Here is a 19,247-nt window from a genome sequence, read left to right on the forward strand (position 1 = left end):
ACTCCATTCCAGACATTATTATGAGCTGTACTCCCCTCACCATCCTCCTGTGTACCAAACATTAGGAACACCAACCTAAAATTGAGCTGAAAGCCCCCCTTGACACACACCAGTGCGCCTGGCAGCTACTACCTTACACCGTCCAAAGGCACTTACATTTTTTGTCTTGCTCATTCACCCTCTGAATGGCACACATACACAAGCCATGTCTCAATTGTTTCAAGGCTTAAAAATGTTTTTTTTAACCAGTTTCCTCCCCTTCATCTGCACTGACTGAATTGGATTTAACAAGTGACATCAATAAGGGATCATAGCTCTTACCTAGATTAATCTGGTCAGTCTATGTCATGGAAAGAGCAGGTGTTTTTAATGTTTGGTATAGTCAGTGTATGTACACTCAATGACCAGTTTATTAGGTACACCACCCTGTTCACAAATGGTTCGCTCTTACAGACAGTGAGTCACATGACCGTGGCTTGCTATATAAAGAAGGCAGACAGGCATCGAGACATTCAGTTATTGTACGATTGAAGGTTAGAATGGGCAAAACGAGTGACCTAAGCAACTTTGAGTGTGGTATGATCAATGGGTACCAGGCACACTGATTCCAGTATCTCAGAAACGGCAGGCCTCCTGGGATTTTCACACACGACAGTGTCTAGGGTTTACTGAGAATGGTGCGACAAACAAAAAACATCAAGTCAGCAGCAGTCCTGTGGGCGAAAACAGCTCGTTGATGAGAGGTCGAAGGAGAATGGCAAGAAGAGTGCAAGCTAACACACGTTAGGTCCCCTGATACCAATTGAGCAACGTTTCCATTCCCCGAAGAATTACGGCTGTTCTGTAGGCAAAGGGGTGTCTGTACCTAATAAATTAGCTACTGAGTGAATATACTCAGTATATTCTGAAGCTATTCCACCTTTTTTATTACATTACTTTAGCTTTGTTTTTATTTTTGCCCCCTTGGGAACCTTATTTGCCACACTGCTTGTCCTGGATTCTCTGCTTGTGGTATTATATCCTGGACTAGTAGGAGTCATTTCTGGAACACAGAACATTCTAGAGAATTCCATTCCCTTAAGATTCCATTTCTCTCCACCCTCTTTCCTCTCCTTATCTCCTCTCCTCTCCTCCTCTTCACTCTCTCAGTGGAAGCAGATTATACATCTTAGAGCTGTCCACATCACCTCCTTCTATCCCTGTTGATGACTCTCTGTGGTTACACACACACACACACACACACGCGCATATGCACACGCACACACACACACACACGCATATATACACACGCACGCACTCACACACACAAGTCTTATGACGCAAACACAGATTCACACTAAGTATTAAGTCTACAGAAAGCACACACACACAAGCTAAAATCTCTTATGTGGCAGTGCTGTGGAGAAACATCAAAACTCAGTTGGTGACAGGAGGAGGTGACGGCACACACACACACACACACCTACTTCAGTGCACTAAAGGAGAAGACAGCTAACAAACATGTTTATAGGAATAGACAAACGGCTTTTAGATCCTGGTACTACGCATTGACATCAGAGGGTTGTACATGGGGGAGGGAGAGAACACATACTGTGTACATGTGAGTGTGCGTCTCTCGCTCCCTCCGTCTCTTTCTCTGCGCTCGTGCCTGTCTGACCATCCGTGTATGAGTATGTGTGTTTGCATGGTTTGGGGGTGGGGTTGGGGGCCAAGGGAGTTCACAGCCCTCTTCATTAGCAGAGGGAAGGCTACAGTACTCATATGCTGAGAGAGTGAGATAGTATGGGTGTGTGATACATCAGGGGCAGCAGTTGGTACGCCACAACAGCAACATAGGCCTTAGTGCCTAATTAATGCTCTCTTTCTCTTTCTCAGCCACTCTTTCTCTACCACTCTTCCTCCCCTCTCGCTCTCTCCCCCTGTCTCTCCCCTCTTGCTTCACTCTCTCTCTTTTCTCTCTCCCCTCTCTCTTTCTCCCACTCCCTCTCACTCTCTCTCTCTCAGACAGACACTATCTCTCTCTCAGACAGACAGCCCTTCTGCAATCACAGGTAGTATGACCTGAGGAGGTGGTCAGATAAAGGAGAGGAGGAAGGTCAGGAGTGGGTGTCCACTACCTCTTCAGGGACACATCTGCAGACAAGACAGGAGGTGTTAATGTCTTCACTCCTTCACCTTCACCCTCCTTCACACACCTCCACTCACCCCCCTCTTCCTCTCATCTTCATTCTTCCACCTGTTCCCCTTATCTCCAAACTGCCACTCAACTCAGTGGCTGCATTCCAACAGGCAAAATTGTATTTTTCTTAGTGTATTTAGAGGTGGTCAAACCCTACTCATGGGAGCGAAAGGTCCTGCACATTCCTGCATACCAAGTAGCTCTTCAGGAGGAGAGTTGGTCACCTTGAAGGGTAGTTTTCAGAACCAGTAGGGTATATCTCTGTAAGACATGGGGTGTTCAATAGAGGAATTATTTGTCAAAGATGTTCTGCCCATAAGCGTTCTTTGGTCACACTTTATTTGGATAGTCCAGACAGTCCATCTGTAGATGCTCTAAAGATGGTCATACTATCAACAAACTATCTGTTTATAAGCAATTGCTTGCTAAGGTTACGATTAGGGATAAGGTCATGTATAGATTAAGGGTAAGGGTTAAGGTTAGGATTAGGGCTAGGGTTAAGTTTAGGGTTAGGATAAGAGTTAAGTTTAGGGTTAGGATAAGGGTTAAGGTTAGGGTTAAGATAAGGGTTAAGGTTAGGGTTAGGATAAGGGTTAAGGTTAGGGTTAAGATAAGGGTTAAGGTTAGGGTTAAGGTTAGGGTGAAGATAAGGGTTAAGTTTAGGGTTAAGGTTAGGGTTAGGATAAGGGTTAAGGTTAGGGTTAGGGTTAGGGTGAGGATAAGGGTTAAGTTTAGGGTTAAGGTTAGGGTTAGGATAAGGGTTAAGGTTAGGGTGAAGATAAGGGTTAAGTTTAGGGTTAAGGTTAGGGTTAGGATAATGGTTAAGTTTAGGGTTAAGGTTAGAGTTAGGATAAGGGTTAAGGTTAGGGTTAGGATAAGGGTTAAGTTTAGGGTTAAGGTTAGGGTTAGGATAAGGGTTAAGGTTAGGGTGAAGATAAGGGTTAAGTTTAGGGTTAAGGTTAGGGTTAGGATAAGGGTTAAGTTTAGGGTTAGGGTTAGTTGATAGTTGAAATGTTACTGATAGTCTGTAGAGCATCTCCAGATGGATTATGCAAATAAAGTGTTACCCATTCTTTTTGTTGCTATATTTCTGTCCAGTTTATTTGGATCTGTGTGTAATTCTATCCTCTTTTTCAGATTCTGCTGTGTGGCCATGCAGCATCAAAATTCCGCTCAGGTCTCAGGCTCAGAATGGATATATTGTTATGGTTCTCTTATAAACACATTAATTTTCCCAGCCAGACGACCGACATAAAACACATTAACAGTAACTCAGAGGGAATGGACATGCTTTAGTATTCACTAGGGATATGAAACAACCTGATTCAGCATCAAACACAAACTATACCATCTGCTACCACACACACAACCACAACCACAACCCCCCTTCACGGCTATACACACTCCAAACATACTCATGGTGCATTGGTTATCAATCACCTCTGTTCACACTTTGTTGTGCCGGAGCGCATCTGTTTTTCAAAGCCCGTCATCAGAGAGAGCAGCCAGGGGAGTAGTGGATGGTATCACTGAGACAGGAAGTCAATTACTTTAGGTTCCAACTGGGTCAAATTGAGGAAAAAGGCATTCAAATATCCTGGATGAACTGAGGTGGAAAATCCTAATTGAAAGCAATGGGAAACTGTCCAATTCATTAAAGTTGAGATGATTGGTTAAGTGGATTTGGTTGGAATTGAGTTGACACCAACCCTGACCTCCACAGACCATTTCTGTCTGTTAAGGTCTGAAAGAGCAATGGCAGCATTCTCTTCTACATAGGTGTGCGTGTGTGTGTGTGTGTGTGTGTGTGTGTGTGTGTGTGTGTGTGTGTGTGTGTGTGTGTGTGTGCGCGTGTGTGCGTGTGTGTGTGTGTGTGTGGCTATAACCTACAGCATAAAGCTTTCACACTCCACTGTATTCTGCTGAGATGGAGAAGATAAGGGGGCAAAGCTGCTGCAGCCTATAAGGAGGTAGTTATAATGGTTATAAATGGTAGAATGAGAGTCTAGAGTAGTAGTAGTAGTAGTTAGTAGTAGTAGTAGTAGTAGTAGGTAGTAGTAGTAGCATCAGTGTTAGTAGTATTAGTAGTAGCAGTATTAGCATTAGTAGTATTAGTAGTAATAGCAGCAGTACTAGTATTAGTTGTAGCAGTAGCAGCAGTAGTAGTATTAGTAGTAATAGTATCAGTAGTAGTAGTAGTAGTATCAGCAGTAGTAGTAGTAGTATCAGCAGTAGTAGTAGAAATAGTAGTAGTAGTATCAGCAGCAGTAGTAGTAGGTAGTAGAAGTAGAAGTAGAAGTATAATTATAGTGGCCGGTGACTGAATTACATTTGACCTAATTTCTACCAGCATGTCACCTGTGCAACTAGAGGCGAAAAAACTCTAGACCACCTTTACTTCACAAACAGAAAAGCATACAAAACTCTCCCTCGCCCTCCATTTGGCAAATCTGACCATAAGTCTATCCTCCTGATTCCTGTTTACAAACAAAAAGTCAAACAGGAAGTACCAGTGAGGCGCCCAATATGGAAGTGGTCCGATGAAGCAGATGCTAAGCTACAGGACTGTTTTACAAGCACAGACAGGAATATGTTCCGGGATTCATCTGATGGAATTGAGGAGTTTACCACAACAGTCAACGGCTTCATTAAAAAGTGCATCGAAGACGTCATCCCTATAGTGACTATATGTACATATCCCAACCAGAAGCCATAGAATACAGGTAACGTCCACACTGAGCTAAAGGCTAGGACTGCAGCTTTCAAGGAGCGGGACACTAAACGAATGTGGGATTGGCAGATGCCAGGAGAACGCTACCTGCCCGAATGCATAGTGCCAACTGTAAAGTTTGGTGGAGGAGGAATAATGGTCTGGGGCTGTTTTTCATGGTTCGGGCTATGCCCCTTAGTTCCAGAAAAGGGACATCATACAATAACTTTCTAGACGATTCTGTGCTTCCGACTTTCTGGCAACAGTTTGGGGAAGGCCTTTTCCTGTTTCAGCATGACAATGTCCATACGGAAATGGTCTGTTGAGATAAGTGTGGAAGAACTTGACTGGCCTGCACAGAGCCCTGACCTCAACCCCATCGAACACTTCTGAGAAGGCCTAATCACCCAACATCAGTGCCTGCCCTCACTAATGCTCTTGTGGGTGAATGGAAGCAAGTCCCCGCAACAATGTACCAACATCTAGTGGAGAGCCTTCCCAGAAGAGTGGAGGCTGTTTTAGCAGCAAAGGGGGGACCAATTCCATATTAATGCCCATGATTTTGGAATGAGATGTTAGACAAGCAGGTGTCCACATACTTATGGTCATGTAGTGTATAACTAAGTTATCGTTACTCACTGTGTATTTATTATTACTTCTCTATTTTCCTTCTCTCTGCGTTGTTAGGAAGGGCCCGTAAGTAGCCATTTATTATTATATATTTTTTTTTTGGCATTTCACTGTTAGTCCACACCTGCTTTTTACGAAGCATTTGAAGAATAACATTTGATTAGTAGTAGTAGTAGTAGTAGTACAGTAGTTGTATAGTAATAGTAGTATAATTAATAGTAGTAGTAGTAGTATAGTAGTAGTAGTAGTAGTAATAGAAGTAGTAGTAGTAATAGAATAGTAGTAGTATAGTAGTAGTAGTATAGTAGTAGTAGTAGTAGTAGAATTAGTAGTATAATAATTAGTAGTAGCAGAAAAAAAGTCCCATTAGCACCGACTTCTCCTATTTAGGAAGAATGTACTTATATGACTTGATATGTGGTTGTCTCACCTATTTATCTTAGGATGAATGACTTGATATGTGGTTGTCTCACCTATTTATCTTAGGATGAATGACTTGATATGTGGTTGTCTCACCTATTTATCTTAGGATGAATGACTTGATATGTGGTTGTCTCACCTATTTATCTTAAGATGAAGGCACTAACCGAAAGTTGCTCTGGATAAGAGTGTCTGCTTAATGACTGACATGTACAATATAAATGTAGTAATAGTAGCAGTAGTAGTAGTTCTATAGTAGTAGTAGTAGTAGTAGTGGTGGTAATAGTAGTACTGTAGTAGCAGTAGTAGTAGTAGTAGTAGTGTAGTGGCAGTAGTAGTAGTACTGTATTAGTAGTAGTAGTAGTACTGTATTAGCCGTAGTAGTAGTACTGTATTAGCCGTAGTAGTAGTACTGTAGTAGCAGTAGTAGTACTACTACTAATAGTAGTACTGTAGTAGTAGTAGCAGCAGTAGTTGTAGTAGTAGTACTGTAGTAGCAGTAGTAGTAGTAGTACTGTAGTAGCAGTAGCAGTAGTAGTAGTAATCTATAAGTGCACTGCAGTAGTAATGGAGTAACGACTGATAGCATGTTAGGCATGACAACATGCCTGAGTGCTACATCCTTCACAGCTCAACATCATCTGCAGATGGAGAGTATACAGACAGAAACAAGCCAGACATCATGCTCTCATACACAATTACAGCAGACACCCACTTCTAGATCTCACCATCCGTATTACTTTCTAGGGTGATACATGTCCACAGCAGATTGCAATTAAGTCCAGCAGCACTGACTTATTTTCCTGTTGTGAAATTATTTCAAACCTTCTCTTGGTTGTTTTACTGCATAGTAATGGGCCACATTTACTGCTTCTCCAGGAGCGCTATATTGCAGGGTGAAACAGTCCTAATACAGGAAGACAATGTTACAGGAGCCCTATATTGCAGACTGAAACAGTGCCAATACAGGAACACAATGTTACAGGAGCGCTATATTGCAGACTGAAACAGTGCCAATACAGGAACACAATGTTACAGGAGCGCTATATTGCAGACTGAAACAGTGCCAATACAGGAACACAATGTTACAGGAGCACTATATTGCAGACTGAAACAGTCCTAATACAGGAACACAATGTTACAGGAGCGCTATATTGCAGACTGAAACAGTGCCAATACAGGAACACAATGTTACAGGAGCGCTATATTGCAGACTGAAACAGTGCTAATACAGGAACACAATGTTACAGGAGCGCTATATTGCAGACTGAAACAGTGCCAATACAGGAACACAATGTTACAGGAGCACTATATTGCAGACTGAAACAGTCCTAATACAGGAACACAATGTTACAGGAGCGCTATATTGCAGACTGAAACAGTGCTAATACAGGAACACAATGTTACAGGAGCACTATATTGCAGACTGAAACAGTCCTAATACAGGAACACAATGTTACAGGAGCGCTATATTGCAGACTGAAACAGTGCTAATACAGGAACACAATGTTACAGGAGCACTATATTGCAGACTGAAACAGTCCTAATACAGGAACACAATGTTACAGGAGCGCTATATTGCAGACTGAAACAGTGCTAATACAGGAACACAATGTTACAGGAGCCCTATATTGCAGACTGAAACAGTGCCAATACAGGAACACAATGTTACAGGAGCGCTATATTGCAGACTGAAACAGTCCTAATACAGGAACACAATGTTACAGGAGCCCTATATTGCAGACTGAAACAGTGCCAATACAGGAACACAATGTTACAGGAGCGCTATATTGCAGACTGAAACAGTCCTAATACAGGAACACAATGTTACAGGAGCACTATATTGCAGACGGCAGCAGTGCCAATACAGGAACACAATGTTACAGGAGCGCTATATTGCAGACTGCAGCAGTGCCAATACAGGAACACAATGTTACAGGAGCACTATATTGCAGACTGCAGCAGTGCCAATACAGGAACACAATGTTACAGGAGCACTATATTGCAGACGGCAGCAGTGCCAATACAGGAACACAATGTTACAGGAGCGCTATATTGCAGACTGCAGCAGTGCCAATACAGGAACACAATGTTACAGGAGCACTATATTGCAGGCATTTTGTTGCCCTGGAACTTGATGTTCTAGTAGATTACCCCAGGGGAGAAAATACTGTGCATTTGCTGTATGTCTGGTTGAGATCTTCATAGTGCAGGTAACATATCTCTAACTCATTTCACATGAGATTACACACACATCTGCCCAGACCAGTTCTTTGCTCAGCAGCAGTGTGGAGTGAGTGATGTAAGCAGTCAGTCTCAGCAACTAAGTTAGAGCCTACCTCCCCATCCCAACCAACTATACACACACACACACACAAACAAACACACACACAAACACAGAAAGCCCTGGTCAATGAGGCTGATCAGTGAATAATAATATATACCACAGGGGATTGTAAAGTAAAAAATAAGAGCTGATCAATATACTGCAGCCATGTTGTGGAGGGAATCATAACCTTATCATTGACCTCTACACACAGGAAAAAATGTATTCTCTGGTTCTCCTCGCTCTCACGCTGTTCTGTATCTGGAACTTTCCCTGCTGTAACTATGTGTTATAGTTAACAACTGAAGGCTCCGTCACCCCATTTACAGACTAACTGACTGACTGACTTCAGTCAGTCTGTGTGTGTGTGTGTGTTGGGGAGAGACTCCACACTGTCCGTCCTGACTCCCAGTCTGTTTCTGCCATAGCTGACTTGTCATTGTCTTGCCTTTTTTCTCACTGCATCTTAACAGCTGGCAAATGCAAATAAGTTGCTAAAACCTGTTTAAATAAAGCAATGAAAAGTCATAGGGAAGCAATAACACAATAGCATTGTTAAATAGAACAACAGTCAGCTGTAGATGCCAAACAGTAAGAATAAGGAACTGAATAGGGAAACATGTATTTAGTGTCTTACTCTCTAGAGAACTATTCTCCTTCGCCTCATCAATAGAAGATTAATATAATGTAACACCAGTCAAGTTCAGACTAACATCACAGCAACGGTTAACCTGTGAGTCTACATTGAAGGGAAGGGGGAGAATATGGCCGGTAGATATCTCAGCAGGGAAAGCTGTGCTTTGTATATTGCCCCCATGAGAATCCTGTTCTGCTTCCTGTATTCCCAGGAGAGATGAAATAACGAATATTCCCACATGAGCCTGGAGGCTGAGGTTACAGACATCAACCTCTCCTGTCACGACAGCTCAATGTAATAAATGATGCTCTGTCGTGATGACAGTGGAAAGGGAGTATGAACAGAATGAATAGAAGTCATTGTTTATGCTTCACTTAACTGGTTAACCAACAATTCTGAGTAAGATTTCACATTTTCTCAGAAATAGCACATGGTGATTATTTACATGCTGGATGATCGAGTCATGCAATCCATATTGGCTAAGTAATTCTAGTCGAGTCCTTCCTTCTGATCTACTGTCATCTTTTTTTCAATAAATCAAACACAAACATTTAAAATATTCTCTCATCTCATACCTGACACTTCTCCAACAGAAGAGTTTGTGTTTTTCTTGCTCTGGCAGAGAGATTGGAGATGTGGTAGCCTATGAGATAAAGAGATTGGAGATGTGGTAGCCTATGAGATAAAGAGATTGGAGATGTGGTAGCCTATGAGATAAAGAGATTGGAGATGTGGTAGCCTATGAGATAAACAGAGATTGGAGATGTGGTAGCCTATGAGATAAAGAGATTGGAGATGTGGTAGCCTATGAGATAAAGAGATTGGAGATGTGGTAGCCTATGAGATAAAGAGATTGGAGATGTGGTAGCCTATGAGATAAACAGAGATTGGAGATGTGGTAGCCTATGAGATAAAGAGATTGGAGATGTGGTAGCCTATGAGATAAAGAGATTGGAGATGTGGTAGCCTATGAGATAAAGAGATTGGAGATGTGGTAGCCTATGAGATAAAGAGATTGGAGATGTGGTAGCCTATGAGATAAAGAGATTGGAGATGTGGTAGCCTATGAGATAAAGAGATTGGAGATGTGGTAGCCTATGAGATAAAGAGATTGGAGATGTGGTAGCCTATGAGATAAAGAGATTGGAGATGTGGTAGCCTATGAGATAAAGAGATTGGAGATGTGGTAGCCTATGAGATAAAGAGATTGGAGATGTGGTAGCCTATGAGATAAAGAGAGATTGGAGATGTGGTAGCCTATGAGATAAAGAGATTGGAGATGTGGTAGCCTATGAGATAAACAGAGATTGGAGATGTGGTAGCCTATGAGATAAAGAGATTGGAGATGTGGTAGCCTATGAGATAAAGAGATTGGAGATGTGGTAGCCTATGAGATAAAGAGATTGGAGATGTGGTAGCCTATGAGATAAAGAGATTGGAGATGTGGTAGCCTATGAGATAAAGAGATTGGAGATGTGGTAGCCTATGAGATAAAGAGATTGGAGATGTGGTAGCCTATGAGATAAAGAGATTGGAGATGTGGTAGCCTATGAGATAAAGAGATTGGAGATGTGGTAGCCTATGAGATAAAGAGATTGGAGATGTGGTAGCCTATGAGATAAAGAGATTGGAGATGTGGTAGCCTATGAGATAAAGAGATTGGAGATGTGGTAGCCTATGAGATAAAGAGATTGGAGATGTGGTAGCCTATGAGATAAAGAGATTGGAGATGTGGTAGCCTATGAGATAAAGAGATTGGAGATGTGGTAGCCTATGAGATAAAGAGATTGGAGATGTGGTAGCCTATGAGATAAAGAGATTGGAGATGTGGTAGCCTATGAGATAAAGAGATTGGAGATGTGGTAGCCTATGAGATAAAGAGATTGGAGATGTGGTAGCCTATGAGATAAAGAGATTGGAGATGTGGTAGCCTATGAGATAAAGAGATTGGAGATGTGGTAGCCTATGAGATAAAGAGATTGGAGATGTGGTAGCCTATGAGATAAAGAGATTGGAGATGTGGTAGCCTATGAGATAAAGAGATTGGAGATGTGGTAGCCTATGAGATAAAGAGATTGGAGATGTGGTAGCCTATGAGATAAAGAGATTGGAGATGTGGTAGCCTATGAGATAAAGAGATTGGAGATGTGGTAGCCTATGAGATAAAGAGATTGGAGATGTGGTAGCCTATGAGATAAAGAGATTGGAGATGTGGTAGCCTATGAGATAAAGAGATTGGAGATGTGGTAGCCTATGAGATAAAGAGATTGGAGATGTGGTAGCCTATGAGATAAAGAGATTGGAGATGTGGTAGCCTATGAGATAAAGAGATTGGAGATGTGGTAGCCTATGAGATAAAGAGATTGGAGATGTGGTAGCCTATGAGATAAAGAGATTGGAGATGTGGTAGCCTATGAGATAAAGAGATTGGAGATGTGGTAGCCTATGAGATAAAGAGATTGGAGATGTGGTAGCCTATGAGATAAAGAGATTGGAGATGTGGTAGCCTATGAGATAAAGAGATTGGAGATGTGGTAGCCTATGAGATAAAGAGATTGGAGATGTGGTAGCCTATGAGATAAAGAGATTGGAGATGTGGTAGCCTATGAGATAAAGAGATTGGAGATGTGGTAGCCTATGAGATAAAGAGATTGGAGATGTGGTAGCCTATGAGATAAAGAGATTGGAGATGTGGTAGCCTATGAGATAAAGAGATTGGAGATGTGGTAGCCTATGAGATAAAGAGATTGGAGATGTGGTAGCCTATGAGATAAAGAGATTGGAGATGTGGTAGCCTATGAGATAAAGAGATTGGAGATGTGGTAGCCTATGAGATAAAGAGATTGGAGATGTGGTAGCCTATGAGATAAAGAGATTGGAGATGTGGTAGCCTATGAGATAAAGAGATTGGAGATGTGGTAGCCTATGAGATAAAGAGATTGGAGATGTGGTAGCCTATGAGATAAAGAGATTGGAGATGTGGTAGCCTATGAGATAAAGAGATTGGAGATGTGGTAGCCTATGAGATAAAGAGATTGGAGATGTGGTAGCCTATGAGATAAAGAGATTGGAGATGTGGTAGCCTATGAGATAAAGAGATTGGAGATGTGGTAGCCTATGAGATAAAGAGATTGGAGATGTGGTAGCCTATGAGATAAAGAGATTGGAGATGTGGTAGCCTATGAGATAAAGAGATTGGAGATGTTGGTAGCCTATGAGATAAAGAGATTGGAGATGTGGTAGCCTATGAGATAAAGAGATTGGAGATGTGGTAGCCTATGAGATAAAGAGATTGGAGATGTGGTAGCCTATGAGATAAAGAGATTGGAGATGTGGTAGCCTATGAGATAAAGAGATTGGAGATGTGGTAGCCTATGAGATAAAGAGAGATTGGAGATGTAAAGTAGCCTATGAGATAAAGAGATTGGAGATGTGGTAGCCTATGAGATAAAGAGATGTGGTAGCCTATGAGATAAAGAGATTGGAGATGTGGTAGCCTATGAGATAAAGAGATTGGAGATGTGGTAGCCTATGAGATAAAGAGATTGGAGATGTGGTAGCCTATGAGATAAAGAGATTGGAGATGTGGTAGCCTATGAGATAAAGAGATTGGAGATGTGGTAGCCTATGAGATAAACAGATTGGAGATGTGGTAGCCTATGAGATAAAGAGATTGGAGATGTGGTAGCCTATGAGATAAACAGAGAGTGGAGAGAAAGAGAAATATATATATAAAAAGCGCCCTCCTGGCTATGTGCTTCTATAGAAGTGCTCCTTCCACCCTGATCCACACACACACACTCTCTCTCTTCACTGGCACGCGACCTACTCATTTAAAGCTGTGAGCCCTGCACTCTGCCCCCGCAAGCTCAGTCGAGCGCTGAACGGAGGAACAGTGGAAGAGAGAGAGAGGGAGAGAGATGCGCTACTTGGAAGTGGAAAATAATGGAGACAGAGGCAAGTCCACACGACACAGGTGGGCTACCCACTGGAGGGAAACCCCTCCTACACAGGGGATGAAGGGTTCTTCTGTGAGGAGTGGAGGTGATCCCTATGACAACGGGGATAATAGTGAAGATGCCTTATAGTGTCTTACTTGTAAATTTATAGCCTACCCCTGGATTTTTTGTTATTTTTTATTTTGATGTTGCTTAAACTTGTGCTATTTATTGTTCTACCACAATGAACTATGACGAGGAGATGATGAGGATGGTGATCATCCTCATCATCATCATCATTGCTTTGCTGTAACCTAATGATGATTCCTTGACACATGGTCCTCAACCAATCATGTGTATCTAACTGTGTGTTTTATCCATCATACCATATGGGACCACTGCTTTCCATTTACTAGACTTCTATGTACAGTCAGTCCTATTCTCTATGTCCCTCTGTGCAATGCAGCTGCATGCATCACTCTGCTCCAAACAGTCTCAATACAATAATCCACAAGTCAAAATCACAGCCATATTCTGCTTCTGGAATGTTCTATTTCATTACTCAAAATAACCATCTTGACCCGCTACTGAGGCTGCTCATTCACTGATTCTATCTGAACAAAGAATGTCCTTGCTACAGGATTTGTGTGTGTGTGTCAGTGGAATGGAATAAATGGAATGGTATCAAACACATCAAACAGGTGGAAACCACTTTTGACTCTGTTCCTTTTATTCCAGCTATTACAATGAGCCTGTCCTCCTTTAGCTTCTCCTACCAGGCTCTGCTGATGTGTGTGTGTGTGTGTCTGTGGCCCTCTTGTGGATTTTATTGACCATGGCAGAGTAGTTCCAACACTACACTAGTCCCTGCAGTGCTACGGCATCTACAGGTACCTAAATGACTCAGCATTTTGTTCCTATGGGAATTAAATGCAAGTGAATTACAGTGCCCCTTGAAAAGCCTACATCAAAGGTGCACGCATTCCTGCCAACACACACACACACACACACAACCACAGCTGTGACAACATGGAAATGAACAACAGGACAGACCAGAGAAAGGACGCAGCTTTACATAAGGATACATGATATATGGAGGTGGATCACATGCAATGTGTTTGAAAAAACATGACTTACACATAAACTTAACACATTTTATGATGAAAGGCTTTGAGGCCGATACGTAAAGCTTAATAAAGAACAGTTAGACTAACAAGAGCAGCGTTTCTCTTTTCTCTCATGATGGAACAGCTGTCAAATAAATAAAAAACAATGATTTACCCCAGAATCATGTGGGGACATATTTTAGGGTAACACTTGCTCCATCAGGCTCTCTGGTTTCCTCTCAGTCTGACTAATACCCTGTTGGGTTTGGGCAGTCTGGCTTCCCAGCATCCTCTGGCCACAGGAAGTGGAATCACCGCAGCAGAGTGACCAGGATGAGGAAGAGATCCATGCGTGCCAGCAGCTCCCCGGTACACACACAAGAGAACCTGACACACACACAAGAGAACCTGACACACACACACAAGAACCTGACACACACACACCAGATTATGAGTTACATTTTGATTGCTGAATACAGTGTATAGTAGAGTACGAAACCTCACTGGCCTCTAGTTGCATCATATTTCACTGTTACTGTTCTCTTTGTCTCTCACTGTTTGCTTATTAAAACAAGCTTCTTGCCCAGAGGTGGCTGATGCCTGACTTGTCATGTATACATTACTAACAACAGTTATATAAAGTCATAACCAAACGCCAGTGACAAACAATGTACATAGCAAACCTCAGACACCTGTAGACCCACTGAGCAGCTCAGTTTCGCTTTAGAAATAAAGATGACAGTATTCCTGACTCACATTCTAATGTGGCCATAGCCTCTCGAACCATAGTTAGGTTGCACACCAAACCTTAGGCTGCATCTCGATAGTCTACCCTCGCCTCCTCTCATTCAACTGCAAGGGTGTGATTGATAGAACTGGTGTCAGAAGCTATTTATTATTAGGCGTCTGGTTTCACAAACTCATCGTTCAGGAAGTGGGCAGGGTTAAAGTTATTGATATGCTCCCATTGTCTGCTCTCAAAGAGCATAGTGAGGTTGGTGATATATATATATATATATATATAGAGAGAGAGAGAAGAGAGGCAAGAGAGAGGAGAGATAAGGGAGAGTGAAGGAGGACAGAGGGATGGAGGGAGAGATAAGGGAGAGAGAGTGAGGAGAGAAGGGAGAGAGAAAGAGAGAGAGATAAGGGAGAGTGAACGAGGACAGAGGGTCGGAGAGAAAGAGAGCGAGAGAGAAGGGAGAGTGAAGGAGGACAGAGAGATGGAGAGAAAGAGAATGATAAGGGGAAGACAGGAAGAAGAGGGAGTAGGAGGCGGGGGGGGGGGGGGCAAAAAGAGAGGGGGGAAGGGTTAATAACAGGATAAATGCCAAATTCATGACCATACATGTTGAATGCTAAAGGTTGACCAGATCTGCACCTTGTGTGCACTCATGTGTGTGTGTGTTTATATGCATAGAATGACATATTACAAATAATGTATTAGTAATTTAATTGGATCTCTCTCTGTGTGTGTGTGTGTGTGTGTGTGCACCTCTGGTATGTCATAGCCCATGAGCTTGGTGGGTCTGATGGTAGAGTGGTGCGATGTTGGCTAGATGCTGGGTCTCGTGGATAATGGCCAACACGTAGAGAATCCCGTCTGTCCTCAAACAACACTCTCTACCTCTCCCCAGAACACTATCTACTGTATCTCTGTCTGGCATTGGGCTGGGGAGGGGGAGTCAAAGAGTGAAAAGACAAAGGGAGAAACATATTTCTTTTAGTCTCCTTTGGGAGAGACTGCCTGCCTTATACTAATGATGTCCTGGCCTGTGTCACACTGTTCATGTAAAAAGAGTTTGCAGTGATGACAAACAATAATAATCATTTACATTTATAGAGCGCTTTTCATTTACAGACGTAAATCAGAAAGCTCTGGTGTCAATACCATAGTGTGCCATCACAGCAGCACGATTTATGACCTGTTGCCACAAGAAAGGGCAACCAGTGAAGAACAAACATCATTGTAAATAAAAGCCATATTTATTTATTTTCCCTTCTGTACTTTAACCATTTGCACATAATATGACAAAGGTCATCTCTATATTATTTTGGAGCTATTGTGAGTGTACTGTTCATTTTATTGTTTATTTCACTTTTGTTTATTATCTAGTTCACTTGGTTTGGCAATGTTAACATATGTTTCACATACCAATAAAGCCATTAAATCGAGAGGGAGTAGGAGACAGGCAGAAAGAGAGGGAGTAGGAGACAGGCAGAAAGAGAGGGAGTAGGAGACAGGCAGAAAGAGAGGGAGTAGGAGACAGGCAGAAAGAGAGGGAGTAGGAGACAGGTAGAAAGAGAGGGAGTAGGAGACAGGCAGAAAGAGAGGGAGTAGGAGACAGGCAGAAAGAGAGGGAGTAGGAGACAGGCAGAAAGAGAGGGAGTAGGAGACAGGCAGAAAGAGAGGGAGTAGGAGAGAGAGGGGGCGGGCAGAAAAAGACAGAAAAACTAAAAGAGAGGGGGAGAGGAGAGTCAGAGGGTTAATGACAGCTGAAGGATAAATGCCAATTTCATGACCATACATGTTGAACGCTAAAAGGTCAATGAATTTATGACGTCTGGCAGCAGAGCCACACATGTTTTGATCCCCACCCGTTTAGATAAAACATGTATTTATTTTTGTCTGTTTTGCATGTTATTTTACCATTAATGTGTCACACATCAGTTTGCAATGTAAAAAAATAATCATTGAGTTAATAAAGCTGCATACAAACATGGTCTCTTTTTTTGTTTTCTTGAGTAAGTCAGCTCCCAAATGCAGGTGTTTCAGCCTACCTCAGTGCTTTCTGTGGTGGTGGGGCAGCCAGCGGAAAATACAGAGCGTAGGGGTTGGTAACGTTCTCTAGTTGCTCCGTGATTGGCTTAGTGTTGTCACTCATGGGGACACTACGTCGCTGCAAAATCTACGGGGAGAGCTCGAAAATGTAATCCCCTTGGGTGCTGCCATAGAGTCCCATTAGAAGTACTCTTCCAAGAAGGCTCAATCAATGTCATTAGCCACAGAGAAAATTGCGTCAAATCACATACGTAGCTTTGATTGGACTAATCATGTCGACATCATACTTTCAAAATCTTAGCTAGCAAACTAGCAGTGATCATGACAATCTACTGGCAAATCCTTTTCAATCCTTGTCATATTAAAATAAATTATGAAGAAAATGACAGATAAAACGTATCGGTGATCATCAGCCATTTGACATAAACATTACACAAGTTGTAAATCTCAAATTCAATTTGGAAGGAATCAGTGGCTAACTGCAAGCATTGCAAAGAAGTCACTAGCCTGCTATTCAGTGGAGTAGGTGTGAGGTCCAAATCTGGGTTTAATAGTCTCTTTTCTAAATTTAAGGGAGAAAGATTTATTAAATTCATTTGGGACAGATTGACTGTCTCATGCTAATGATGTCCTGGCCTGTGTCAGACTGTTCATGTAGAAACAGTTTGCAGTGATGGCAAACATAATAATAATGTACATTTATAGAGCACTTCTCATTTACAGATGTAAATCAAGGAAGCTCTGGTGTCAGAAGCTATTTATTATCAGTCTTACCTGTGAAGAACGCCAGGAAGGGGTCTGGTTGATAAGATGGTGCCGGAGAAGAAGGCTGATGTTTTGTGTCCCCAACCAATTGTGTTTTTTTTGCCTTGTTTGAAACTTATTTTGTACATTATGTTGCCGCTACCGTCTCTTATGAACGAAAATAACTTCTGGACATTATGACTGCGATTACTCACCAAGGACTGGCAGAATCCTTTTTTCCCCTTTAACGAGTCTGATATACTGCTCTCCCAGGAACAGGCCCAGATCCCTGTCATTTGCGTGAAGAGAAGGCAGAGAAAAGGGGGCCAAAGGGCAGGTGGCCGAGAATTTGTAGGTGACTGAATAAACCCCCACTTCCTTCCATTCTGCTAGCATATGTGCAATCTTTGGAAAATAAAATAGATGACCTACGCGGAAGATTAAACTACCAACGGGACATTAAAAACTGTAATATCTTATGCTTCACGGAGTCGTGGCTGAACGACGACACAATCAACATACAGCTGGCTGGTTATACGCTGTACCGGCAGGATAGAACAGCTGCGTCTGGTAAGACAAGGGGCGGCGGACTATGTATTTTTGTAAATAACAGCTGGTGCACGATATCTAAGGATGTCTTGAGCTATTGCTCGCCTGAGATAGAGTATCTTATGATAGTGTGGTCTACAGCTTATCTACCTAGAGAGTTGTCATCTATATTTTCCGTAGCTGTTTACATACCCCCACAGACTGAGGCCACATTGAATGAGATGTATTCCGCCATAAGCAAACAAGAAAACGCTCACCCAGAGGCGGCTCTCCTAGTCGCCGGGGACTTAAATGCAGAGAAACTTAAATCCGTTTTTACCAAATTTCTATCAGCATGTTAAATGTGTAACCCGAGGGGAGAGAAAAAGAAAAAAAACTCTAGACCACCTTTACTCCACACACAGACACATACAAAGCTCTCCCTTGCCCTCCATTTGGTGAATCTGACCATAATTCTATCCTCCTGATTCCTGCTTACTAAAATTAAAGCAGGATGCACCCGTGAATCGATCACTAAAAAAGTGGTCAGATAAAGCAGATGCTAAGCTATAGGACAGTTTTGCTAGCACAGACTGGAACATGTTCCGGGATTCCTCCGATGGCATTGAGGAGTACACCCCATCAGTCATTTGCTTCATCAATAAGTGAATCGACGACATTGTGCGCACAGTGACAGTACGTACATACCCCAACCAGAAGCCATGGATTACAGGCAACATCTGCACTGAGCTAACGGCCAGAGCTGCCACTTTCAAGGAGCGGGACTTATAAGAAATCCTGCTATGCCCTCTGACGAACTATCAAACAGGCAAAGCGTCAATACAGGACTAAGATCGAATCGTACTCCACCGCTCCAACGCTCGGATGTGGCAAGGCTTGCAAACCATTACAGACTACAAAGGGAAGCACAGCCGAGAGCTGCCCAGTGACACGAGCTAAACTACTTCTATGCTCGCTTCGAGGCAAATAACACTGAAACATGCACGAGAGCACCAGCTGTTCCGGAAGACGGTGTGCTCACGCTCTCCACAGCCGGTGTGAGTAAGACCTGTAAACAGGTCAACATTCACAAGGCCGCAGGGCCAGACGGATTGCCAGGACATGTACTGCGAGCCTGCGCTGATCAACTTGCAAGTGTCTTCACTGACATTTTCAACTTCTCCCTGTCCAAGTCTGTAATACCAACATGTTTTAAGCAGACCACCATAGTCCCTGTGCCCAAGAAC

General features: G+C 42.5%; 1 protein-coding gene across 1 annotated transcript in view; it reads right to left on the reverse strand.

Moving 5' to 3' along the window:
* The window catches only part of LOC115118789 (double C2-like domain-containing protein beta), a 45,393-nt gene extending 30,417 nt beyond the window's left edge, over window positions 1–14,976 (reverse strand). Inside the window, exons 1-2 of the mRNA XM_065007752.1 lie at window positions 14,122–14,976; window positions 9,478–9,545 (exon numbers count right to left, since the gene is read on the reverse strand). Of these exons, the coding sequence (XP_064863824.1) occupies window positions 9,478–9,545; window positions 14,122–14,142 (89 nt within the window). The 5' untranslated portion in view covers window positions 14,143–14,976. The remainder of the gene's footprint in view (window positions 1–9,477; window positions 9,546–14,121) is intronic.
* Between the last annotated feature and the right edge of the window lie 4,271 nt (window positions 14,977–19,247).

This window comes from Oncorhynchus nerka, linkage group LG22 (assembly GCF_034236695.1).
Source record: "Oncorhynchus nerka isolate Pitt River linkage group LG22, Oner_Uvic_2.0, whole genome shotgun sequence".
Lineage (NCBI taxonomy): Eukaryota > Metazoa > Chordata > Actinopteri > Salmoniformes > Salmonidae > Oncorhynchus > Oncorhynchus nerka.